General features: G+C 42.4%; 1 protein-coding gene and 1 long non-coding RNA gene across 2 annotated transcripts in view; one reads left to right on the forward strand and one right to left on the reverse strand.

Annotated features, from left to right (window-relative positions):
- LOC129711927 (collagen alpha-1(III) chain-like) overlaps nucleotides 1-23,679 on the forward strand; it is a 40,960-nt gene extending 17,281 nt beyond the window's left edge. The window contains exons 21-30 of the mRNA XM_055659955.1: nucleotides 1,512-1,565; nucleotides 2,972-3,025; nucleotides 3,779-3,796; nucleotides 5,836-5,889; nucleotides 6,698-6,760; nucleotides 15,016-15,181; nucleotides 16,617-16,723; nucleotides 17,974-18,054; nucleotides 18,172-18,384; nucleotides 21,625-23,679. Coding sequence (XP_055515930.1) covers nucleotides 1,512-1,565; nucleotides 2,972-3,025; nucleotides 3,779-3,796; nucleotides 5,836-5,889; nucleotides 6,698-6,760; nucleotides 15,016-15,181; nucleotides 16,617-16,723; nucleotides 17,974-18,054; nucleotides 18,172-18,384; nucleotides 21,625-21,771 — 957 coding nt within the window. The 3' untranslated portion in view covers nucleotides 21,772-23,679. The remainder of the gene's footprint in view (nucleotides 1-1,511; nucleotides 1,566-2,971; nucleotides 3,026-3,778; nucleotides 3,797-5,835; nucleotides 5,890-6,697; nucleotides 6,761-15,015; nucleotides 15,182-16,616; nucleotides 16,724-17,973; nucleotides 18,055-18,171; nucleotides 18,385-21,624) is intronic.
- LOC129711930 (uncharacterized) lies at nucleotides 18,397-25,615 on the reverse strand. The gene is made up of 4 exons (XR_008725961.1): nucleotides 25,389-25,615; nucleotides 22,479-22,646; nucleotides 20,986-21,104; nucleotides 18,397-19,062 (listed from the first exon to the last, which is right to left on the reverse strand). It is a non-coding gene; the product is annotated as an uncharacterized LOC129711930 (long non-coding RNA).
- Between the last annotated feature and the right edge of the window lie 290 nt (nucleotides 25,616-25,905).

Consider the following 25,905-nt stretch of genomic DNA (forward strand, 5'->3'; position numbering starts at 1 on the left):
TGCATGTGGGTGAGTGGCAGAATCTGGGGGGAATTGATAGCAATATGGAGTGAATAAAGTTGGATTAGATTAGTGTTGGATAAGTGTAAATGGGTGGTTTATGGTCAGTGTAGATTTGGGCCTGTCTCCCTGCTATATCTTCTATATTACTAAAAGTCTGATCTTGACCGCTTTTGGCCCACTGTGCTGCGATTCCCGAGAGAACGCCGTCACCTACGGCCATCATTTTTGGCCACCTTGCTCAGAGCCCCCCTCCGCCTTCCGGAACCGGAGGATTTTTCCCATTGATGAAAAATCAGAGCCATATTAATGTTTTTTAAAAATTCCCCATTCTCTCTGCTGCCCCTGCTGGTGGCGGGAGGGGGGGGGGGACTATAAAACCTGGAAGTGCAGTCCCTCACTCAGTCTCTGCCAGACCCAGGAAGCAAGAGGGCCACTGCTCTCTGAGCTGCGAATAACACTGAATACACGTCTACTCCACGGTGAGGCTCCTTGATGCAGTTGTAAGGTGGCTGCTGCCCAATTGTTTGCCTCGCCTTTTAAAAAAGTTTGTGTTCACAAAATGAATTTTGGTTGTAGGGTGGCTGCAGCCAAATTGTTTGCCATGGCTTGGCTTTTAAAATCATTGCAACAGTTGGCTGCCAGCCCAAGAACCCATTCGGCCCACATACTGATACTGGGACCCAACGGGTTCCACTTAGTCTAGTTCTCTATATATGTCTCTAGAACGATGAGACATTGTTTAAGTGCTACTGAGCTCAGTTGCCTTGATGGCTGAGCTGGAAATAACCCACACAAACTGGACCAAGGTTGAACACTCTCTGAGGCTGCAGCTACCCTCAGTTGGCAATTAATGGGTAATAAGTGTGTCAGGGGTTGTGGGAAGAAGGCAGGAGAATGCGATTGATAGGGAAAGATAGATCAGCCGTGATTGAATGGCAGAGTAGTGGATGGGTCAAATGGCCCAATTCTGTTCCTAGAACATCTGAACTATTAACCACACAAGTCAGCACTGCTTCTCGTTGTTTCTGTGGTTCCCCAGGATGTGTGTTAATGAAGAGTGGAGGAACAAGGTCTCTTTAGTGACCATGTACCATGGACAACAGCCGGTCTAGGGTAGCCAGGTGAAGTGGCTGAGTTATCATCTCCCACCAACCTGAATCTGATGAGAAGGGTTTTCCTTTGGCAATATCCAATGGCTTATTTCAGATTTAGTTGGGACCGTTTTATTATCAGTGGGTCCAGTGAAGAAATTGGGTTGTTGACAGAATGCACGCAGGAAATTTTAAGATTGCTGTATTCTTTGGCTAACTGCATATGTTATTCCAGTTCTCAGGCACTGCCTGTGATTAATCAGAATGATTTATTTCCTCTTATTATCCAGGATAACATCTCAGCAGATTAATTTGGAAATGCAGCATTTTCTTCGTGTTTTGATCTTCAAAGTGAAATTAAAGCATGATGTGAAAAGGGTTGTTTTCTGAATGTGGTTTTGTGTCTCTTTGTTTCAGGGGAAACTGGGAACTGAAGGTTTACCAGGATTAATGGGCCGTAAGGGAGAGCAGGTAAATAGCACTACCCCAAATGCAAATAAAAGATGGTGCACTCGGCAATCATTTGGGACGCCTTTAGTTAGGCACATGGATGTGCAGGGAATAGAGGGATATGGATCACATGCAGACAGAGGAGATTAGTTTAAACTGGCATCATGTTTGGCATGAATGGCATGTTCCTTTACTGCACTGTTCTGTGAAGTTAGAAATCACTTGTGGGATAGAAAATTCTCTGTCTCAGTCTGTCTCATGAGAACGATAGATTGGGTAGATGCACAGAGTTTCTTGCCTAGAGTAGAATAATCGAGGATCAGAGGTCATGGGTTTAAGGTGAAGGGGAAAAGATTTAACAGGAATCTTACGGGTAACGTTTTCACACAAAGGGTGGTGGATGTATGGAAGAAGCTGCTAGAGGAGGTAGTTGAGGCGGGGACTATCCCAACATTTGAAAAACAGTTAGACAGCTACATGAATAGGACAGGTTTGGAGGGATATGGACCAAATGCGGGCAAGTGGAACTAGTGTAGCTAGTATGTCTAGTGCTTTTGCTTTTAATTTTAGATTTCAAAAAATTAAAGCTTTTTGCTTTTGATTTCCAGCATTTGTAGTTTTTTAAAACTTTCATTTACTTGTGTTGAGCCGTAATTTAGTCACTCCAACATTTGAAGCTGACATTCAGCTTGTGGTTTTATCTATTGTCACTCGTTAACTAGGAGAGGAGTGCTGAGAAGCTTTGTTCCAGGGGGTGGCAGAGTTTAAACAATAATTCCATTACCCAGCCAGGAGAGGGCAGCCTTGAGCCACATGATGCACAGAGGCTGGATGCAGCCGATCACTTCAATAGGAAATGCAACCCCAACCTGCAGTCCTGCAGAGAGACACTAAATGCTGGAGTAACTCAGCTGGTCAAGCAGCATCTTTGGAGAAAAAAAAAAAGATTACGTTTCTTGTCTGAATCCTTCAAACTGAAAATAGAGGGTGGGTGGGGGGTCTAGAGGTGAGAAAAAGGCAGAACAAATCAGGGCCAGCACCAAATGACCTGAGGGTGGAGCCCATAATGGCCCATTGTTGGCGAGGGAAGGTGTGATAACAAGAGGGATACAAGGATGCAAACAGTAGAATATATATATTAATATATTTTAGTTGATCAGTCTGAAGGGACGAGGAACAATTTCCAAATAATCCCAACACTTTCCTTGTCGGTTTAGTCAGTCTTCCTCGGCATTTAATGGTACTTTCACAGAAACATAAAGACAATGGAATCTGAGACTTACCAGCAGGAAATCCTTGTTTTTGATAAATTGGAGAACTGAGATGAATATTATTTGATTCAACAGTAAAAATCCAAAGGTGCGCTTTGATGTTTTTCATATATGTGGAGTTTTATAATCTCAAAGTGATATCATTTGTAATGGCAGGGGCATCGTGGTCACCCTGGTGATATAGGAAGGCAAGGGTTCCCGGGTTTACTGGTAGGTGTACTCATGTTGATTAATATTATTGCTGTATTTCATGTGTTTTAATCATTGCCCAAACTGTTTGTCCAAAGTCCAGATCTTATATAAAACATAGAGGTTCATGGCTAACTTGGTGCATGCACTGCCCAGAGCTTCAAAGCATGCTTGGTACCTGAACAGGGCCGGGGTGGTGGGAGGAGATGCACCTGTCATCTTTGCTGCACCTCCATCAGAGGTGAAGTACTCGTGGTAGCTCATCCCAAGAGGTGAGACAGTGGTGCAGCTAGTAGAGCCAGTTCCTCACAGTTCCAATGATCTGGGCTCAATTTTCCCCTCTGGTCCTGTCTGCGTGGAGTTTTCACGTTCTCGCTTTGGCTGTGTGGGTTTTCCCTGGTCCTCCGATTTCTGCCCACATCCCAAAGACATGAGAGTTAATGAGATCAATTGGTCATTATTGATTACCCCCAATGTTGAATTAATGTAGATTAGTGTAAATGCGTGCGCGATAGCTGAGATGAACTTGATGGGCCGAAGGTCCTCTGTCCATGCTGTGTGATTCTCGGACTGTGTCGGCAGTTTCAGCGAAGGAGAAAATTCAGTAGGTGTTGAAACTGTGATAAGGGAACACAATTAATGGAAGGGTTGGTAATGAATTTGCTTCCTTTTACAGCAGTTATTTTTGGGAGAAAGGCATAAATGATATTGGTTCATGTCACGCTATTTTATTTTATGAAAGTCACATTACTGCTGTTTTGCACTTTTTTACAGGGTCAAATTGGACTAAAAGTAAGTGGTTTTCCAGCAGTTCAGTGAGTATAATAGTGCAGCTACAGTGCTACATCGATGACATTTGCTTTCAGTGACTAGTTGTGTGCAGAAAGAAAACACTTTCATAGAGCTTGCGTAATGCCACCGATCGAAATACTGATTTTCCTCCCACTATATACTCGCTAGAATTTAGAAGATTGAGGGGGGATCTTATAGAAACGTACAAAATTCTTAAGGGGTTGGACAGGCTAGATGCAGGAAGATTGTTCCCGATGTTGGGGAAAGTCCAGAACAAGGAGTCACAGTTTAAGGATAAGGGGGAAATCTTTTCGGACCTAGATGAGAAAAACATTTTTCACACAGAGAGTGGTGAATCTCTGGAATTCTCTGCCACAGAAGGTAGTTGAGGCCTGTTCATTGGCTATATTTAAGAGGGAGTTAGATGTGACCCTGGTTACACAAAAAAGCTGGAGAAACTCAGCGGGTGCAGCAGCATCTATGGAGCGAAGGAAATAGGCAACGTTTCGGGCCGAAACCCTTCTTCAGACACCTGCTGAGTTTCTCCAGCTTTTTTGTGTAACCTTCGATTCTCCAGCATCTGCAGTTCCTTCTTAAACATAGATGTGACCCTTGTGGCTAAAGGGATCAGGAGGTATGGAGAGAAGGCAGGTACAGGATACTGAGTTGGATTATCAGCCATGATCATATTGAATGGCGGTGCAGGCTCGAAGGGCCGAATGGCCTACTCCTGCACCTATTTTCTATGTTTCTATATGAATTAGAATGAACAATGTGCGAAATGGACTCCAAGGTGATGTCAAGATCATGTAGCTTACTACATTCAGACTGCAGAAAGGAAATAACAGAGGACATAGAACGGTACAGCACAGGAACAGGCCCCTCTGACCATGATGTTTGTGCCAAACATGCCCAGCTCAACTGATCTCATCTACCTGCAAGTGATCCACATCACCCCATTCCCTGCAAATCCACGTGCCCATCTGAAAGTGACTAATTTTACCAAGTGACTAATTGTATATACTTATTTCAAGTCTCTGACGTTCCAGAGAAAATGATCCAAGTCTATCCAGCCTCTCCCTGCAGCTGAAGCCCTCGAATCCAGGCAGCATTCTGGTACACCTTCTCTGCACCCTCTCCAAAGCTTCCAAATCTTTCCTGTAATGGGGGGTGATCACAACTGCAAGCAAAAGTCCAAATGCAGCCTAACCAAAGTCCTACAGAACTGCATCAAGACTTCTGGATTCTTATGTTCAACGCACCTAGTAATGAAGGCAAGCATACCATATGCTGCCTGTACCACCCTATCTAGTGATGCCACCTCCATTGAACTATGAACGTGGACTCCAAGGTCCCACAGCACATCAATGCTGTCAAGGGTCTTGCCATTAACTACACACTCTCTTCTTGCATTCAACTTCCCAAAGTGCAACATCTTGGACCAGCTGGGGTTAAACTCCATCTGCCATTTTGCCGCCCATTACTGCAGCTAATCTATATCCCACTGTGATTATCTGGCAGCCTTCCTCTCTCTCTCTGCAACTCCTCCAATTTTAGTGTCACCAGCAAACGTACTCACCACATTTATATAAATCACAAACAGCAGAGGTCCCGGCACAGATCCCTGCAAAATTCCACTGGTCACAGACCTCCAGCCAGAATATCCGCCTTCCACCACAACCCTCTGAATAAGCCAGTTCCGAATCCATACGACCAAGTCATCGTAAATCCCATATATCTTAATCTTCTGGATCAGCTTACCATGAGTGGCCTTATCAAAAGCCTTACAAAAATGTCTACCGCCTTACCCTCATCAATCTCCTTTGTCACAAAATGTTATGTTGTATATGGAACCGTGGTTAGATCTCCACGGGGTTAAATGTCCCCCACCTATCATGTTTATTCACCTGATCTTTAGATTCAGGCTCTCGCTGGCTGCTCCCTTGTACAGGTGTTACAGTAATACATACAGTTATGGATAATCAGTCGAACATTTGACAGGATAATTATAATTTAATAGGGTTTCCATTGGTTTGCAGGGACCTGAAGGATATTCAGGAAGCCCAGGGGTAAAAGGCACTCAAGGACCTCCGGTAAGTATTGGAGCTTGTTTCATTTATATTACGTATCACATATATCAATCGTACGAGGCACGCTAGAATTCAAGCGACAGAATCTGCCCCAACTACCTCCTCTGGTAGCTCGTTCCATACGCCCGCCAATCTTTGTGTAAAAAAAAGTTACCCTGCAGGTTCCTATTATATTTCCCCCCTCACCTTAAACTCATGTCCTCTGGTTCTCGATTCCCCTATCCTGGGCAAACGACTCTGTGCATTTACCCATTCCATTCCTCTCATGATTTTGTACACCTCTATATGATCACTCCTCATCCTCCGACGCTCTAAGGAATAAAGTCCTCGGCTGCTCAACCTCCCCCTATAACCCAGGCCCTCGAAGCAGCATCCTCGTAAATTTTCTCTCCACCCTTTCCCAGCTTGAAAGTGAAGGCCTTGTGTGTCACTGCTTGACCCCTCTGCAGTTGAATCCTCCAAGAGCAGGTCTGTGACTGGTGCAGGGTCTAGAATAAAGAGAAGCGCAGTGTTTAAATCCCTGATTTTGCAGGTGAGGAGACAGCAGAAAACACACAAGATGATTTGTGTGAGAAAGAACTGCAGATGCTGGATAAAATCGAAGGTAGACACAAAATGCTGGAGTAACTCAGCAGGTGAGGCAGCATCTATGGAGAGAAGGAATGGGTGACGTTTCAGGTCGGGTCTCGACCCGAAACATCACCCATTCCTTCTCTCCATAGATGCGGCCTCACCTGCTGAGTTACTCCAGCATTTTGTGTCTTTACAAGATGATTTGGTTGTTTGACGAGAATATTTCCCTTTCATTCAGGGTCCCCCTGGTCCTCCTGGTCTACCTGGGCCTTCACTAAAGATTTCTGAAGAAGAATTCCAGGTATGGAGCCTACGTTTCCTCACATATGTTCTCACTTGCAGGGCGACAGATCCACGGCAGCCAGTCACATCTCCTTGGTGTATGAGCTGGTATAGTCTCTATCATAGCACTGTGTAACCATGTGAATATCATGTGTAGGAAGGAACTGCAGATACACCGTGGACACAAAAAGCTGGATTAACTCGGGCATCTCTGGAGAAAAGGAATAGGTGACATTTTGGGTCGAAACCCTTCTTGATGACAATGTTAGGTAGACAAAAATGCTAGAGACACTCAGCGGTTGAGCATTATGAAATGAAGGAATTATGAAATGAAGGAATAGGTGACGTTTCGGGTCAAGACCCTTCTTCAGACTGATGTGGGAGTGGGGGTGGGAGGGCGCGAAGAAGAAAGGAAGAAGGGAAGAGATAATGATGATACTTGCACAAGTCACAGTGATATTCTTTGTTTTGCATACCCATGGGACGCAGAGTTGTGACATGAAGGTACCAGGCAAAGTTATAAAGTATCCCACGCCAGATCTTTTGTTCACCCCCCCCCCCCCCCCCCCCCCGCTGTTCCCCCACACGCCGTTCCCCCACACGGTTGCCCCACACGCGATTCCCCCACGCCAGGTCCTCCTTTCTTCAGACAGTTGCTGATTTAACATCTCGACATATCCACAACTCTAATTCTCCAGACTCCTCTTGTTTCCAAGTTCAAACCCTCCAGATAGAGGACACCATGACTGATTATTTTCCTTCTCTTCAAAACTGGAGCATTCACTTCCTGAGCATCAGCGACTGGTCTTGCTGAGGTGCAGACTCGTGTAGTTTATGTTCAAGCTTTGCTGAGCAGGATACTTTATAACTTTGACAGGCACCTTCGTGTGACAACTCTGCATACCATGGGTATGCAAAACAAAGAATATCACTGTGACTTGTGAAAGTATCATCATTTTCTCTTCCCTTCTTTAGGTATGTTACAAAACCTACCTGAAATGCCATTGGGAATCTGCCCACAGCCAGGTCCGCGATTTTGGCGCTGTTTGGAGGGGGCGGGTTTAAAACGCGATTTTTACTATGCTGTACTAATCGCACATGTTCAGCCTAGTAAATCATTAACGAAAAATCGCTGCAAGACCCGGTCGCAAAAGGTATTATTAGTTTTATAGGCCTCGATAATATAGTTATAATAGTTTAAAATTACTGTCTCATTCCGCAACCTCTCGCAGCCCCAGGGTTTTATAAAGCAAACAATTAAAGGTATGTACCTTATTTTTACATTAAATGGGGCATATATATATAACCCTATATATCAAGTTATCTATAGCGAGTAGTTCATTTTGGGCTTTTTATATCCCGCAGTATTTTTCTCGGCATTTGAGGGCACTAATCCAGCGCGATGTCAACGTTCTAAACCAGCGCGTTCCACATGAACCCACTAGAAAGCCGATTTAAATGGGCATTTATTTACAGCAATTGAACACTAAATTCCTTCCATTTGGCCTATAAATTAATGTAAATTAGATATAAAAATAATGTTATATTGTGAATTATTTGTGAATACTCTTTGGACACTTGGGCTATTTAAAAATGTTAATCTTTCCTTAAGAAATGGGCTATTGACTATCCAAGATCACAGCTTTTTTGTAATGTCCATTGAAAATCAATAGGGAACAAGATGCTAATTTCCGAGTATGAAAATGGCCATAACTTTTTTAATACTTGAGATATGAAAGTGAATTTGGTGTCAAATTAAACTTATTGTTATGCTTTATCTGATGGGATAAATTGCAGACTTGATTTTTAAAATCTCAAAATTTTGTAACATTGCTACCTTCTTCCTTTCTTCTTTTGCCTCTGGCAACTGATCCATATGGGATAACACACAAATTACAAACATTATGCAAGACTCTGCAAATCTTCCAATCATCCCACTTCAGTCCAAAGATCCGCTATAAGATCTTTGCTTCAGTCGGATGTCACAACTTAAATAACACAATGACCAAATATTTGGGAAGCTGTCTGTGAAATCTTCCCCACTGGAGAAAGCAGGGGTCAGCCAGTATACAGGCCTACCACAAGGATCCATCAAGATAACCGTTTTACTGTAGAAGCAAGCACCTTATAGGTGTCTTTTATGGGGAGAAGGCAGGAGAATGAGGTTAAGAGGGAGAGATAGATCAACCGTGATTGAATGTTGTAGTAAACTTAATGGGTTGAATGGCCTAATTCTAGCCCTATCACTGATGACCTTATTAAACTGGAGTAACTCAGTGGGTCAGGCAGTATCCCTGGAGAACATGGACAGGTGACGTTTCGGATAAGAACCCTTCTTCAGACTGAATGAAACCATTTTAATGATCGAACTACTTCCAGTTCACTTTTGTCACAAACGTTGAAAGTTAGTAAGTATCACTCAATGTCTAATGCTAAATATACTGAGTCCATTATCGATATACCTCAAACGCAGCTAACTCTCTTCAACTAATGTTACATTAAAATCTGAACAACTTGTTCATGCGAAGAGCATATTTACTAAAATAAGTAGAACAACTGGTGGACTGGTGCAGCAAAAATAACCTAGAATTGAATGTCGACAAAACTAAGGAGATGGTTGTCGACTTCAGGAGGGCGCAGCCAAAGCATACACCGCTCAACATTAGTGGCGCTGCAGTGGAGAGAGTGGAGAGCATAAAGTTCCTCGGTGTGCAGATAACGGACAGCCTCACCTGGTCCAGGAACACCACTGGGACCGTCAAACGGGCCCATCAGCGACTGCACTTCCTGAGGAAACTAAAACAGGCCTCACTCCCCACCAACATCCTCAGGACTTTCTACAGGGGCACGGTGGAGTCTGTACTCACGTACTGCATAAATACGTGGTACTCCACCTGCAACTGTTCGGACAGGAAGGCTCTGCAGAGGGTAGTGAGGGGAGCAGAGAGGATCATTGGCGTCTCCCTACCCTCGGTACAAGAACTGTTCCAGAGCCGCTGTCTGAAGAAAGCACAGAGAATTGCCAAGGACAAACTGCACCCCCTCCACGCACACCTGGATCTCCTGCCATCAGGCAAGAGATATCGAAGCATCAAAGCCCGGACTACGAGGCTGCTAAACAGCTTCCTACCACAGGCTGTGAGGCTGCTAAACAGTCACTCTGCACTCACAGTCACTTGACTTGACTCTGCGGCTGGCACGGACACTTTAATACTGGCACTGGCCACTCAATCAGCGGCCCCGGACATTTTTTATGATTGGATTACTGTATTTTAACATTTTGTTTTTTACCTGCTTTTAACTATTTATACTGTTCCATCAGGGACTGGATTGTTTTTTTAGTGTTATTATGTATGAAGTGTTTTTAAATTTCATGTGCGAGGCTCCGCTATTCACTGGGAAACGTCTTTTCATTTTGCACTGTACTTGTTGCTTGCAAGATGACAATAAAGGTTGATTGATTGATTGATTGATTGATTGATTCAAAGGTTTCAAAGGTCTTTTATTGTCACGTGTACCAATCAAGGTACAGTGATATGCAAATTACCAAATTGTTGCTCAAGCCAAATTACTTTAAAAATCTGAACATGGATTTTACAATGCACCCACTTAGTTGGATAAATCATTCTCTTAGTCTAGCTGATATGGCCAAGGCTGATTTGTTTTCCCCATGCTCAGATAACTTTGAAATTGTATAACAAAACAGTGAATGCTGGAAATAGGGCATCAGGTAGATTCCGTGAAGAGAGAAACAAGCTAAGGCCTTGGTACCTCATCACAAAAGATTAAAGATCTGGATAAGTTGAACACTACACATGAACTTCCATGGGGCTGGAGAGTCCACTACCGACCTCAGTACGAGGCTGGTTTGGGGTAGGATAGCTGGTGGTGTAGCTATACTGTGGAACATCAAATATGACTCACTGGTGAAGGTGGTGCGTCTAAATGTTGACTGGGCCATAGGGCTAGAGTGTAATTATAATGAAAAGAAATTTACTGTCTTAAATGTTTATACACCGTATGAATCATATGAGCATGAGGACGAATTTCTGAACAGGTTAGCTTTTATTCAGTCCTTCATAGAGGACAACAGCTCATCCTGTGTCTACGTCATGGGTGATTTTAATGCTGACATGGCAGATAGATATACCTGCAGCACACCTGCAGCAGTTTTGTAATGAGTCTAAATTAATTCTATCGAGTAAAGCTCTGTTGCCTGACACAAGTTTTACCTATGTTAGTGAAGCGTGGCACACAACATCTTGGTTAGACCATATTGTGACCACAGCTGATGCTCATGCCTCACTGGAAAATGTGGAGATTTGTTATGAACTTGCCACCTCTGATCACATACCTATTGCTGCACAGTTAAATGTTGAGAATGTCCCCCTGCTGTCCAGTAATAATAATGTTGCTTCCTCAAGTAAACTGGACTGGTCAAAACTGAGCAGAGAGGTTATGGCTGGATACTCACTGCGAACGGACAGTTTTTTAAATAATATTGCATTGCCTCAAGAGGCCCTAATGTGCTCAGATATGAATTGTAAGGATGTGCAACATGCTGAAAAACTCTGTGCCATGTATGATGTTATTGTGAAATGTCTCAATGCTTCCAGTGAACCCTTTCGTAAAAGTAAATGTAAGGTACCCAACATCAGACCTGGGTGGAATGAGTTTGTGGCTGAGCAGTACGCTGAGGCAAGAGAGGCCTTTAGACTCTGGTCAGAGGCAGGTAGGCCTAGACAGGGGGTATTGCTAGATATGAAAAAACACACAAATGCTAGAGTTAAATATGCACTTCGTGTTATTAAGAAAAATGAAAACACAATGAGAGCAGACTCGCTTGCTAGAAAGCTACAGAACAACAACCTTACTAACTTCTGGAAAGAGGTCAAAGTAATGAATACCAATAAAACACCCCTACCGTCTGACATTGAAGGTGTTAGTAGCCCAGAAAAAATAGCTGAGATTTGGCGTGAGCACTACCGTAACCTTTTTAATTGTGTTAAAAGTAACCCAGTTAGAATCAATCATGAACATATTGATCCCTCAGCAGATATGATAGTTAGGGCAGCAGATGTCTATGATGCCATTAACATGTTGGATAACAACAAAGCCTGCGGTATGGACTGCATTACTGCAGAACATCTAAAATATGCCAGCTATAAGCTCTGCCCTTTGCTTTCCATGTGCTTTAATGGTTGTCTGGTTCATGGTGTCCTGCCAAATGCTACTATGTCTGTAATGTTAGTGCCTGTGCTTAAAGACAAGGCTGGTAAGCTCAACAGTATTGGCAATTGTCGACCTATTGCATTAGCCAGTATCTTGTCTAAAGTACTGGAGAGAATACTGCTAACAAAGCTAGAAATGTATGTCCTTACTACTGACAATCAGTTTGGGTTCAAAAGAAAACATGGAACTGACCAGTGTATCTATGCTCTTAAAGAGATTGTGTTCAGGTACACAAGCCTGAATTCATCTGTATTCCTATGTTTTATTGATGCATCCAAGGCATTTGATAGAATTAATCATGAACAATTGTTTGTAAAATTGCTAGATAGAGGTGCCCCTAAATTTTTAGTGAGAATTTTAGTGTTTTGGTATGCCCATCAAACGTTTCAGGTTAAATGGGACAATGTTGTATCTGCTCCATTCTGTGTTAGTAATGGAGTGCGGCAAGGAGGAATTTTGTCTCCTATTTTATTTAATGTTTATATGGATGAATTATCAAATCAGTTAAATAGGTTAAAAACTGGCTGTCTTGTGGGCAACACTATTGTTAATCATCTTATGTATGCAGACGACCTTGTCCTGCTCTGTCCATATAGTGCTGGGCTGCAGCAGATGTTGAAGGTGTGCTCTCAGTATGGCCTTGATTATGAAATAATGTATAACGCTAAGAAAAGCCGCATAATGATAGTTAGAAGCACTGAGGACAGGAAATCAATTTTTCCGACCTTTTATTTGTCAGACAGTCCTCTAACTGTGTGTGAGGAAATTAAATACCTAGGTCATGTCATATCCGATGACTGGACAGATGACAAAGACCTCTACCGACAGCGCTGTACAATTTATTTTCAAGCTAACATACTTATAAGGAAGTTTTCTATGTGCTCTGACTCTGTGAAGTGTTCCTTGTTCAGAACCTATATCACACCATTATATACTGCTCAATTGTGGTTTAACTATAAGAAAAAGAGTATGCAGAGGCTCAAGGTAGCATACAATGATGCAACGAGGTTGCTGCTTCGTGTCCCTAGGTGGCATAGTGCCAGTCAATTGTTTGTGTCCACTAGAGTGCCAACCTGTGAGGCACTTAAGACTCTGATGTTTAGTTTTATGTGTCGCCTGGACAAGTCAGAGAACCACATAATTGAAGCCCTAGTCAGCCCTCTGAAAAGCTGCTTTAGATTCACTTCTAGGCTAAGATGGCATTGGTGCAATAGCTTGTATATCTTATAGGCTAATATGCAATTTTTAACGTATTTTTTGTATCTCCTTATACTGTATGATGTGTTATATGGACGTGTCTGAAATAAAGCTTTTATATTATATTAGGTTTGTTTCTCTTGCCGCAGAAGCTGCCTGCCTGCTGAGTCATTCAAGCACTGTTTTTATTTCACATTCCCAGCATCCAAACTATTGAAGATTTCTGTATGTTTGAGCCTAGCATCTCTGAGTCATTGCCTCTGGTGTAAAAAAAAATCCAAATAAAGTTACATTCATTAATTTTCATTTCAGCACCCTGCCATCTGGAAAATGTCTTAATTCTTTCGCTATAAAGGGGAGGTTATATGACTGTCCATCGGTGTGTAGAATAACTGCTGCAAACACCCGGTGATCATTTCCTGTGATCTTCTTGTGGTTTAAATTGTTTTAAATGCTGTATCAGTAGTTAAAAATTGTAATATAAACACTGATGAAAGCAGATTAGCATTTTGTTGAAGCTTTAAATAGTTTGCTCTGTTTTAATCTTTCCCATTTAATTTAAGCTTAAGTGCTGTGACAAACTCAATCCAGATGGGTCTAGTGATGACGTGCCTGGAGCAACTTCTTTGCTTCCATTTATGCTTGTAGCTTGCTAAACAATCCTCTCTTCCAGCTTGCTCCTCTCCCCCCTCCCCACCACCAATTCCTGTCCACAGTCAGTAAGAGTAAAAGAAGGGTACATGGTTAGGAAAAGTTTGGAGGGACATGGGATAAACTTGGTCAGCATGGCCCGAAGGGTCTGTTTCCGTGTTGTGAGACTCTTTAAGGGTGCCGGCCTGAAATGTCGTCTGTCAACGTTCTCCAGAGATGCTGCCTGACCCACTGATTTCCTCTAGCAGTTTGTGTTATTTTGTAAACCAGCATCTGCAGCTCCTTGGGTCTCACTCCACAGCATGGGCTCTGGTTAGAGATAGATTCTTGATTAGTACGTGTGTCAGGGTGAAGGCAGGAGAATGGGGTTAGGAGGGAGAGATAGATCAGCCATGATTGAATGACTGAGTAGATTTGATGGGCCAAATAGCCTAATTCTGCTCCTATCACTTATGACACAGTCAGCCTCTGGAGCTCAGCACAGAGACCTGATTAAACAGCCAGTTCTTGTGTGATTGTTTGTGAGTAGCATCCATTTTGTTCACAACTCGCATCCCTGGCTACTGGAGCAGCAACATATCAGAAACATATTAATCTGGATTAAGATTGCTTGGACCACTGTAGTGGTTAACAACATTTGTAATGACCAAAAACCAGGAAAACACTATGTCTGAATTTGTTCATTTTATGAAGACAACACAAGTTGCCAGGTGGGCCCTCCAACTTTAGAAATCCCTGGATTGTGAACATAATGCCACACTTAGCAATGCCTCACAGATGCAAGAAGCAGTCCATGGCTCAGGCACGGTCTTGACTGCAGGCTCGACAAGGTGTTAGGAATAATGTAATAAAAATGAGCTGCTGATGCTGGTTAATACCAGAGATAGCCACAAAACACTGCTGTTAACTCAGGCAGCATCTCTGGAGAAAATGGACAAGTAGCTTTTCAGGTTGGGACCTTTTAAGAATAAAAAAAACAAAAGTGTTGGGAATTAATGTCTTCCCACAGCTTGTGGCTACCAACTGCACAGCTGGGGTCCTGACAGCCTCTGTCTTCATGAGAGTTTCCTTTTGATAAAACACACTCCAAACTAGTAGTGAAGTGCGCTCCAAGTTATAATTCTTGTAATGCGCCTGAGATAAAGCAAACCAAAAAAATTTTTTTTCACTTTGTGATTTTGTTTACGCTGACAGCTGCTTTTGAATAAAGCGCGCAGTTTGGATTCTAGAAGTATATGGAAGGCTATGGAAACTCTGAACATGGAGCTTCGGCATATTGTGGCCCCACCCACAGGAAGCAAGGACAACCCTGCCACAACGTGCAAGGAACTGCAGCTGTGCCAGCCACAGCTCCGTGACGGTAAAGACCCGGGTGGATGTTGTTGCCATGGGGCAGGGATTCAGGACACTTGACACTGTGCATCCCTCATGTTTATAGTTCAAGCTGAACCATCTGACACATTGTGGTCCCACAGCAGCATAATCAAGGACGAGTTGCACCCTAGCCACTCCCTCTTCTCGCCTCTCCCATCAGGCAAAAGGTATAGAAGTGTGACAACGCACACCTCCAGATTCAGGGACAGTTTCTTCCCACCTGTTATCAGGCAACTGAATCATCCTACCAAAACCAGAGAGCAGTCCTGAACTACTATCTACCTCATTGGTGACCCTCAAATTACCCTTGTTCAGACTTTACTGACTTTACCTTGCACTAAACATCATTCCCCTATCATGTATCTATCTATACACTGCAAATGGCTCAATTATAATCTTGTATTGTCTTTCCGCTGACTGGATAGCACACAACGAAAGCTTTTCAATGTACCTCGGTACACGTGACAATAAACTAAACTGAACTGATTCATGAGTCACTGAAAAGTTGTACAAATCCGCAGAATTCACGCCTATAGCATGACCTTGACACTGCATAAATCATTCCCAGCCTGGTGATATTGTATGTAGTGGCATGGGTTGATATAAGGCATGCTGTAATCAGAGAGAATCTTCTGCGGATACAGTAAGGATGTGGGCATGACTCCCCATATGTTGTGATGGTTCTCATGTTTCTTCTTCGTACTGAAGCACTTTGGTTGCTTCAATCAGGCAAGCCCTTGGATTTGCATGGGGAAGTTTGGAATTCCCAAGGTAATGGTAGAGAACTTCCATTCCCTGAAATCTCTGACTCCTGTCTCTGGGCTGAAATCTTTATTCTAGAGTGGTTCCTGGGATCAGTAAGAACCCCACTGTGTACAGGGTAGTCCTCCAGTTTGAACAGCTGACTGCATTCACCGCTGGTGGGGCCCACCCTCCACAGATGTCTGGCATCAGTGCAATTTTAATAACTGAATGTTAAATGATACGGGACTTTTTTTCATTAAAAATATTCTTTTAAAAAACACGTTAGGTCAGCCATGATCTTATTGGATGTTGGAACAAGTTGAGAGGCATGTGGTCCACCATGGTTTCTGAAATTATTTTTGTAGCTTCTTTCAAAAGATGTGACTGCAATCCTTCTTTTTTATGCCATTTAAGTGCTCTGAATGTTAAGTGCAAGAGTTCAGAATATCACCAATTATTATGCAGGAGAATGTCCGTAATACATGATGTCAGTTCACTGGCTCACAGATACATTGTACGTTTTTACAGCAGTTCCAGGTTAAAATGGATTATTGGCATTGTTGTCCATTGGTCTCTATTTACTACCAGCCTTCGTTCCAATTGTTCGTTCTCCATTGGTAAACACAGCCAGTTGACCAAACTGAATGATATTCCAGGTTTGCTTTGTTTTTGGATAGGTTTCTATTACATTGATCCCAATCAGGGATGTCCTTATGATGCACTGCTGGCCTTCTGCAATTTCACAGCCAATGGAGCCACATGTCTGCCTACCAAGGAAAATGAGGTACTACTGCTGAGAAACATGTAGAAACGTTGGATGATAAATCCTGATGTAGTTCCATCACAGGGCAGGGCCTCTTGTCATTGGCATATTTGCCCATTTGTATTTAGAGATACAGCGTGGAAACAGACATTCAAGTCCACACCAGCTATCAACCACTCGTTCACACTAATACTATGTTATCTCACTTTTGCATCCACTCCATACACTCAGGCAAGTTACAATAGCTAGTTAACCTACAAACTCACATGCTTTTGGGATGCGGAAGAAAATCAGAGCATCCAGAGGAAACCCACGTGGTCACAGAGAGAACCTGCAAACTCCACATAGACAACACCCAAGTGCTGTTTGTACAGAGTTTGCACGTTCTCCCTGTGACCGTGTGGGTTTTTTCTGGGTGCTCCGCTTTCCTCCTACACTCCAAAGATGTGCAGGTTTTGTAGGGTTAATTGGCTTGGGTAAAATTGTAAATTGTCCCAAGTGTATAGGATAGTGCTAGTGTGTATGGGGTGATCACTGGTCAGCATGGACTCAGTGGGCCAAAGGGCCTTTTTCCACGCTGTATCTCTAAAGTCTAAAGTCTCCGTTGTGGTGGGCATAAAAAACCTGATACACTTCCATTCCCAGACTGATAAACAAAGCTTGAGTCAAACATATAAAAAGAGAAGAAAGCAATGTGGTCAAGAACAGTAAAATTACAAGTAACAGACAATTATTCACTCAGCCATATTGAGAGAGGAGTGGAGCTGGGTTTTGGAGAAGATTGAGGAGCGTGTGAAAGATCCACAAATTGCAGGGGTTTTGCTGAGCTGCCCCAACCCCCTGGCATTAGGATTCTGAATAAACCACTGGTTTAAGATGGGTGGCAAAGCAAAGTGTGAGGAGGTACAAAGAGATACTTCTGTTCAATCTATTGTTAGGGCATTAGATCCATTGCCTGAAAGAGTGGTGGAAGCAGATTCAATGGCTGCTTTCCATGGGAAAATGGGTATACACTTCAGAAGGAAAGTTGTAGTAGTTAGGAGCTGGATGTTTCATAGAACTGGCAAGATTCCAGTTAGTAATGTCTATTTTCTAAGTAGAAATTAACTTGTTTTGCCTTGTCTTTCACTTGTTCCCTGCATCACTCAAGTAGAAACAAATCCATGTTAGAGGGCCAGGAGCATGTTGGTGACAAACTGTTCTATGAACGTGACTTTTTTTAAAGAAGCAAAACTTTAAATTAATTCTGCCACTTTCAACATATTATCCAGGTACCTACAAAAGGATGGTTCAAAGAATATTCAAAGGAAAATACATACCAGTGGTTCAGCTCTACAGAGGGGGGATTTTTGGTGAGAACTTTGCAATACAAGATTTAAAATATTATTTAGAAATTTCTATGTATCTGTAATCTGGGCCTTAATTTCTACATTTAAATCATCCACACCTTGCTTTGAATTTGTTTTCAGTTTGACTATCCTGGAGTCAGTATCGTACAGCTTCGCTTTTTAAAACTTCACAGTACATATGCCAGCCAAAAAATAACCTACAAATGTAATCCGGGCCTTAATTCATTCAGGATGAACATAAGTGATCTAAGAACTATTCAATTCATGGGTGACAATCAAAAGAAAATATTCAATGGACACAAAGGATTCTCAATCAATTCTGATGGATGCTTGGTAAGTTTTTGGTATATCTCTTTATTATCTTTATTGAACGTTATTAACTTTATTATTTTTATTACATTTTTGTGGCTAAAAATTAAATAAGTCGTGGTAAATTCAGTTTTTAGGTATATCTTTATTAATTAGACATTCATTTTTGCAGGTCAAACTTTAGCAACATCCAGAATTATTTTGTGCACATGTAATAAATTGTGGCAAAAAATTAAAATTTCTAAGTAGAAATGATTTGTTTCTCCTTATCTTTCACTTATTAACTGCACTACGCCAAAAGAATCAAACAATAACAGTGGAATGTGCGAGAAGGAGCCTATTGTGTCCAGAGGACATCTCAAAATACTTGCTGTTGAACTTATTCCCTGTTGTGGCAGTCGAGGTGTTCACAGTGTCTCAACCAACAGCAGAATGAGCAGACAATCTGCTAATGGTGATGGTGATTGATAGGGCTAACAGTGATCAGGACTCTGCGACACTTAAAGGACAGTTTTGTTGACATTACCCAACTGACATGGCCTTGGGTCACTTAATAACAAGTTCAATTATGACTGTGAAAATCTCTCACTCCAACATTTCCAGTAGGCTTATCAGGTGAGATGCACTTGTTCACTCAGACAGGACCATCCTCTGCCCCACAATAGAGTCCCGCAGGTCAATCCAAGAGCTACTGAAAATCCCCTGCAATGAAGTACAGTGGTTTGTTTACCAGACAAAAGGCAAGGAAGTCACATCAGTTGAATGATTGAAGTGCCTGTCCCACTTTCACAACCTCTGCCAAGTTTGCCCTTGACTCGTACTCGCAGGCAGCATGGTCGTCACGAGGTCGTAGGAGGTCGTAGGTAGGTTGTGATGCTAGTCGTAGGTACTCATGGCATCAAGTAGGTCGGGGCGATTTTTTATAGCGTGATGAAAAATGTCACGAGCAAAAATGGTCGTGAATTAGGTCGTGAAAGTGGGACAGGCCCTTAAGATTGTTGAGTTTATTATTATTAAGAACAGCTTTCTGTTGCATGCTACCAAGTCAGCGAAAAGTTTATACATGATTACAATCAAGCCCTCCAAATTGTACAGGTACAGGGAATAACGTTTACTGCAAGTTAAAATCTAGTAATGTCTGATTAAAGATTGTTCAAAGGTCTCCAATGAGGTAGGTGGGAGGTCAGGACCGCACTCTAGTTGGTTAGAAGACGGTATTGTTACCAATTAATTGCCATTTTAGGCATTTTTTTTATCTTAGATTAAAAAAGCCTCTTAAACGCCAATATCATATCGGCTTCCACCACCCCGTCAGCATGTTCTGAGCACCTCCACCCTCTGTGGGGAAAAAAAAAAGCTAGCCACACACCGCCTTTAAACTTTACCCTTCTCACCTTAAACAGATACCCTGCAATCTTTGATATTAATCCCTATTTTTTTAATAATATCACTTGTGGCACCTCATCAAAGGCCTTCTGAAAGTTTAAATGCACCACATCCACAGGTTCATATCTATTCTGCTTATTAAAATCTTGAAAATTTCATACAAATTTGTCACAGGATTTCTCTTTCATGATCCCATGTTGACTCTTCCCTATCCCCACTAACACTTCAAAAATAGATCCCAGTTTATTTCTGCTTCTGATGTCAGACCTACTGTCAAATAGTTCAATTTTCTCAATCCCTCTCTTCTTAAATAATTGTGGGGGGAGACGAAAATGTAGGGAGGATAAAAATAATGGGCTTAATGTGGGACTGGTGTTTATGGTGGTTGATGGTCGACATGGAATTGGTGAGCCGTAGGGTTGTTTCCTTATGGTGTGACTCGATAACACTAGTGGAATTACCTTTGTTATCTTCTGATCTGTGGGGACCAATCTGCAACCGATGGAAATGACAACCACTATGTCCACTTTCCCCATAATACCCTTCCCTAAAACATTAGGATGTTGGTTAATGGGAGACTTGACACTTTTCAATCTGGTTAAGTTCTCCAATATTAGTTTCTTCACAGATGATAATTATTTTACTCCTCACTTGCGCCAGATCTGTGGTCCTCCTCTATTTACAGGAGATTTGCAGTGTTTTCCATGAAGACAGTTGCAAAATACTTCTCTGCCATTTCTTTATATCCCAATATATTTTTCTTCTGACTGTCATTAAATGATGCACGTGAACTTTAGCTAATTGTAAGTCTATAGAAAATTTTCATCTCTCTTTGTATGTTTCTCACTAAGGTATTCTTGTTCTCTATTTCTTATTTACCAATTTCTTGGTTATCTTTTTGCTGACTTGTAAAACATGTCAAGTCCTAGTGCTTACTGCATTCCTTGGCAATGTCATAAACCTTTCATTTTCATCTAATCCTATCCACAGCTTATCTTGATCACCACAGCCAGACCACATCCCCTGGTGAGGTTTCCCGAGAGTCATGATGTCCTGCTGTCAAAAGCCTCCACACTCCTTTTCAACATCCCCGATCAGTCATTTAAAAACAATTCAAAACATCGTAAATATTTTTTGTCAAATTTAAAAAGAATATTATTGGGGGGCGGGGGGAAATCATATGTTTATTAGATGATAGAAATATTAGATTGATAAAATAAGTACAAACAAGCAACTTACCTTTTTGAATCTAGGAAGGCACTCCCATTCAAATGATAGTGTTTTTGTTAGACACATCAGCCATGCTGCTGTTCTGTTGTGGGACCAGATGTTGATCCAGCTGCTTCCCAACTCCTGTGCTGTAATGTGCAGAAGCAAATGTCAGGAACAAGCTGACCCACCTACCATGGTTGATCATAGAGTCCATCAGTTGACAGTGATGAAGCAGATATGATTCAAGGCTGGATCTACGATATCCAACCTAATGAGTGGGGAACGGGTTTCAAAAACATGCGCCGGAGATCCTGAATCCTATTGTTTTACATTTGCAAAAACTTTGTTACAAACAACTGCCACATGGAAGGTGTACAGTCTTACTGAAATACGTTGTCATTTTAGCATAACAAATCCATAATCAATAAAAAAGGAAATTGAGTATTTTAATACTCTGTAAAAATAAAAATTAATGTAAATGTTTTAATTTATTTCAGCTTGGTTGTCTTGAGATATTTTTCTTGTCTGTATATGATTGCTAAAAGTCCTGATATTTTCAGTTAACATTATTGATCCTATGTTCTTAATTATATATTAAACCATACATTTATCCTGCCTATTATATCATCTATTATCCACAACAAGCACCATCTTGTTCTGTTTCAGTTGAATGACTCTGGGCCTCACAAAATCGAGTTTGAAGTCACAACTGATGAAGTCGACCTCCTACCTCTGAGGGATTTGGCGGTGTTTAACAATGGCGATGATACTCATGAGTTTGGCTTTTCTGTTGGCCAAGTATGTTTTTATTAATTATTCAGCAGAAACCTCGGGGGAAGCCAATGCATCTCAAAATCCCTGGACTACACCAGCCAATCTGTAGACTTACAGGTGAACTTGGCATTGCAAGAAAAGCACTTTTTCAAAATAGTAATCGTAATTTTGTAAAGATTACGTTTTCCTTTCAGAGACCCCCATTAACCTTTTGGACTATTATCCTACTGAACAGTCAAATGTTGTTTACATTAATGGTGCAACTTGAAAACATCTGGTGCCAACTTCTGAAGCCTTTGCCACCACTTTACATGTGTTGAACGGTGCAGATTAATGTTCAAAGCTGGATTGCAGTGTGTTACTGTATTCAATTCTGCACCTAAAATTAATCTTTCAAAATCAGTTCACAGTGCATTAATCTGACAGTTTACAAAATAATTTTCAGAATTGTTTGTATAAAGGACCTATTCTAATATGTTCACAGCTGTGTAGAAGCATTTCTCTTGCCAAATAGTACTTTACTATTTATACAAGACCCAAACGTTATTATTTCAAATATTAACTATAACTGGAAAAAAGAAACAACGTGCTGGAATAACTCAGCAGGTCTTTACTTTAGACTTTAGAGATACTGTGTGGAAACAGGCCCTTTGGCCCACAGTATCCATGCTGACCAACGATTACCCAGTACACTAACACTATCATACACATTGGGGACAATTTACAGACCCAATTAACCTACAAACCTGCACGCCTTTGGAATGTGGGAGGAAATTGGAGCACCCAGAGGAAACCCACGAAGTCGGGATAGGGAGAATGTACAAACTCCGTACAGCCAGCACCTGCAGTCAGGATCAAACCAGAGTCTCTGCCACTGTAAGGTATCAACCCTAATGCTGCACCACTGTGCTGCCCTTTATAAAAAATAAAAAATAAAAATTATTCCAGGAAAAGAAATGCTTATTTTTAACCCCAAATGTCGCGTCTCCATGTTCTCCAGAGATGCTGCCTGACCTGCTGAGTCACTCCAGCAGTATGCGTCTTACTTTTGCAAACCAGCATCTGCAGTTCTTTGTGTTCTTTAAATATAACTGGTTCTTGACAAAAGTCAGTCATTTCCATGCGTGATCCTGAGCCATCAAACCCATGTCTTTATGAATTGGTTGCAAAACCACACAGACTTCGATATTAGTTTGTGGGTTTGAAGCAATTTTCCAAGTTTGAAGATAAATTACCAAACCTATTCCTGTGATATTGTCACTAATATCAAATGCTTTGATCTTTTCGTTACACATTTTGAGATAATTCATATTTGAACTGTTAAAAATATTTTTTAATGAAAGAGTATTTCATTTCTGCAGCAGATTTTACAGTTGACCTGTAGTGTGAATGAATAATCTGTCAGAAGAGAATGATTTTGTTATTTTTGCCATGGAAAAAAGCTGACTTGCCCCTGTTTTAAAAATCGTCCGTATAATCAGTAAAATATTATAAAAACATTTGTCATTGTATATCAAAACAGATGGATTACTCATACTCAGATGTCTCTGTGGAAGAAAGACAACACTGTGCACAAAGCCTTTTTTGGCTTTACATTTCGTGCACATTGGCAAATTTGTCTTAATTAAAAAGGTTTTATTTTAATCGTTTATGGTTTAGATACCTACAAATGTTATACTTTGGATCATTTAGTTGTACAGTAAGAACATTTAGAGCTCCCTCTGTAATATTGATTATGTACAGTGTACAGAAGGATTGCTACAGTTAAGATCAGATAGGCCATGCCTGGAATTTTACCTGGCAATGAACATTTGTATTTTTCAACAATGGTAGAGTGGCTCTTAATTTCTCATTTATTTTGTGTAATGATCCTTGTAATTATACCATGATTCTAAATGAGTGATATGCTGGTCATTTTTGCTAATAAAAGTTTGTTTTATGAATAAATGTCCTTTAAAATTTATTTGCTATATGATATAATTGTATTTCTCTAACACGGATGTACAAAGTAATTCTGCTGTGGGTGATGGAACCAAATTCCATTAAAGATATTTAATTTTCAATTTGGAAAACTTAAATAATTTCTGGTAAAGCTCAGATTTTACCTTGAAATACCTCTTCTATATAAAGAAGAAATTTATATTAACAGTACTGAAGAATTGAACAGGAAAAGCTTGAGTATGTGTTTATGTTTGGAGGAATACTGGAGATATGAGTGGAAACCACCTTTTACTTTGGGGGGAGGGGGAAGCTTGGGTGGAATTGGAATGCGTTAGAATCTGGTCTACATTGTCTGATGGGGTGGTTGAGATAGTCCTAATATGGCTCTTACATAGGCACATGGGTATTCAGGGAACAGAGTGGTATGGATCACGTTCAGGCAGAGATTAACTTGACATATTCAGCACAGACTTTGTGTGGTGAAGGACCTGCTTCTGTGCTGCTGCACTATTCCATTGTTGTGGGTATTTAGATGAGCACTTACATTGCTACTTTCAGTCTGAAGAAGGATCCCAACTCAAAACGTTACCCATCCTTTTTTCTCCAGAGATGCCGCCTGACACACTGAGGTACTCCAGCACCTTGAGTCTATATTTTGTCAAATCTATAATCTTTGGCCTAAAGTTGTAGGACAACTTGTTCCATTTGATTGTGAATGTTGCAATCTCCCACCCCGCTTCCCGCTTCCGGGGGGGTAAGTGGGAGAGGGATTGGGGAAAGGGGGAGATGCAGCGAGACCTGGGTGTCATGGTACACCAGTCATTGAAGTAGGCATGGAGGTGAAGCAGGCAGTAAAGAAAGCGAATGGTATGTTAGCTTTCATTGCAAAAGGATTTGAGTATAGGAGCAGAGAGGTTCTACTGCAGTTGTGTACAGGGTCTTGGTGAGACCACACCTGGAGTATTGCGTACAGTTTTGGTCTCCAAATCTGAGGAAGGACATTATTGCCATAGAGGGAGTGCAGAGACGGTTCACCAGACTGATTCCTGGGATGTCAGGACTGTCTTATGAAGAAAGACTGGATAGACTTGGTTTATACTCTCTAGAATTTAGGAGATTGAGAGGGGATCTTATAGAAACTTACAAAATTCTTAAGGGGTTGGACAGGCTAGATGCAGGAAGATTGTTCCCGATGTTAGGGGTCCAGGACAAGGGGTCACAGCTTAAGGATAAAGGGGAAATCCTTTAAAACCGAGATGAGAAGAACTTTTTTCACGCAGAGAGTGGTGAATCTCTGGAACTCTCTGCCACAGAGGGTAGTTGAGGCCAGTTCATTGGCTATATTTAAGAGGGAGTTAGATGTGGCCCTTGCGGCTAAGGGGATCAGAGGGTATGGAGAGAAGGAGGTACGGGATACTGAGTTGATGATCAGCCATGATCATATTGAATGGCGGTGTAGGCTCGAAGGGTCGAATGGCCTACTCCTGCACCTATTTTCTATGTTTCTATGTTTTCTATGAGAGAAGTGGAAGAGTGGGGAGGGAGGGGTAGGGGGATGGTGGTGGGGGAGGGGTAGGGGAAAGAGGGGAGGGCAGTGGGGGGGGAGGGAGGGGTGGGGGGGGAGGGGTGGGAGGGGGTGAGGAGGGAGATGGAGAGGGAGAGGAGAGATGGTGGGGAGGGAGAGAGATGGGTGGGAGGGGGGGATGGGGTACTACCTCCAGTTTAAATTCCATTTGGAATATTTTGGAGGACCAAGAACCCGCCACCTGTCCCAATGCCGGGGCACCACACTGGCTGGGAGTGCTGTGCATCTTTGGTGCTGTGTGGGTGTACGAGGCCGGGATGCAGGTCGCGGGCCCCCGCTCCGTTGCCCGGGTTACCCGCGCGTCCACGCGTCGCGCTGGCCGGGAGCGCGCACCGGACGTCGCGCGGCGCCCCCGATTGGCCCCGCCCACCCCGGACGTGACGCGTGGCAGGGGCCGAGAACCGGAGCCTGGGTTGGCATCTTTGGTTGGCAGACACGGGGCGACGGGCGAGGTACCGGGCGGCAGGGCCGGGGAGTGGGGCTGAGGTACCGGCAGGGCAGGGCCGGGGAGAGTGGGACTGAGTACTGGTACAGGGCAGGGCGGGCAGGGCAGGGCCGGGAGAGTGGGCTGAGGTACCGGGGGGCCCGGGCAGGGCAGGGCCGGGAGAGTGGGCTGAGGTACCGGGCAGGGCCGAGGTAGAGTGGGG

This window comes from Leucoraja erinacea, chromosome 31, assembly GCF_028641065.1.
Source record: "Leucoraja erinacea ecotype New England chromosome 31, Leri_hhj_1, whole genome shotgun sequence".
In the NCBI taxonomy this organism is placed as follows: Eukaryota; Metazoa; Chordata; class Chondrichthyes; order Rajiformes; family Rajidae; genus Leucoraja; species Leucoraja erinaceus.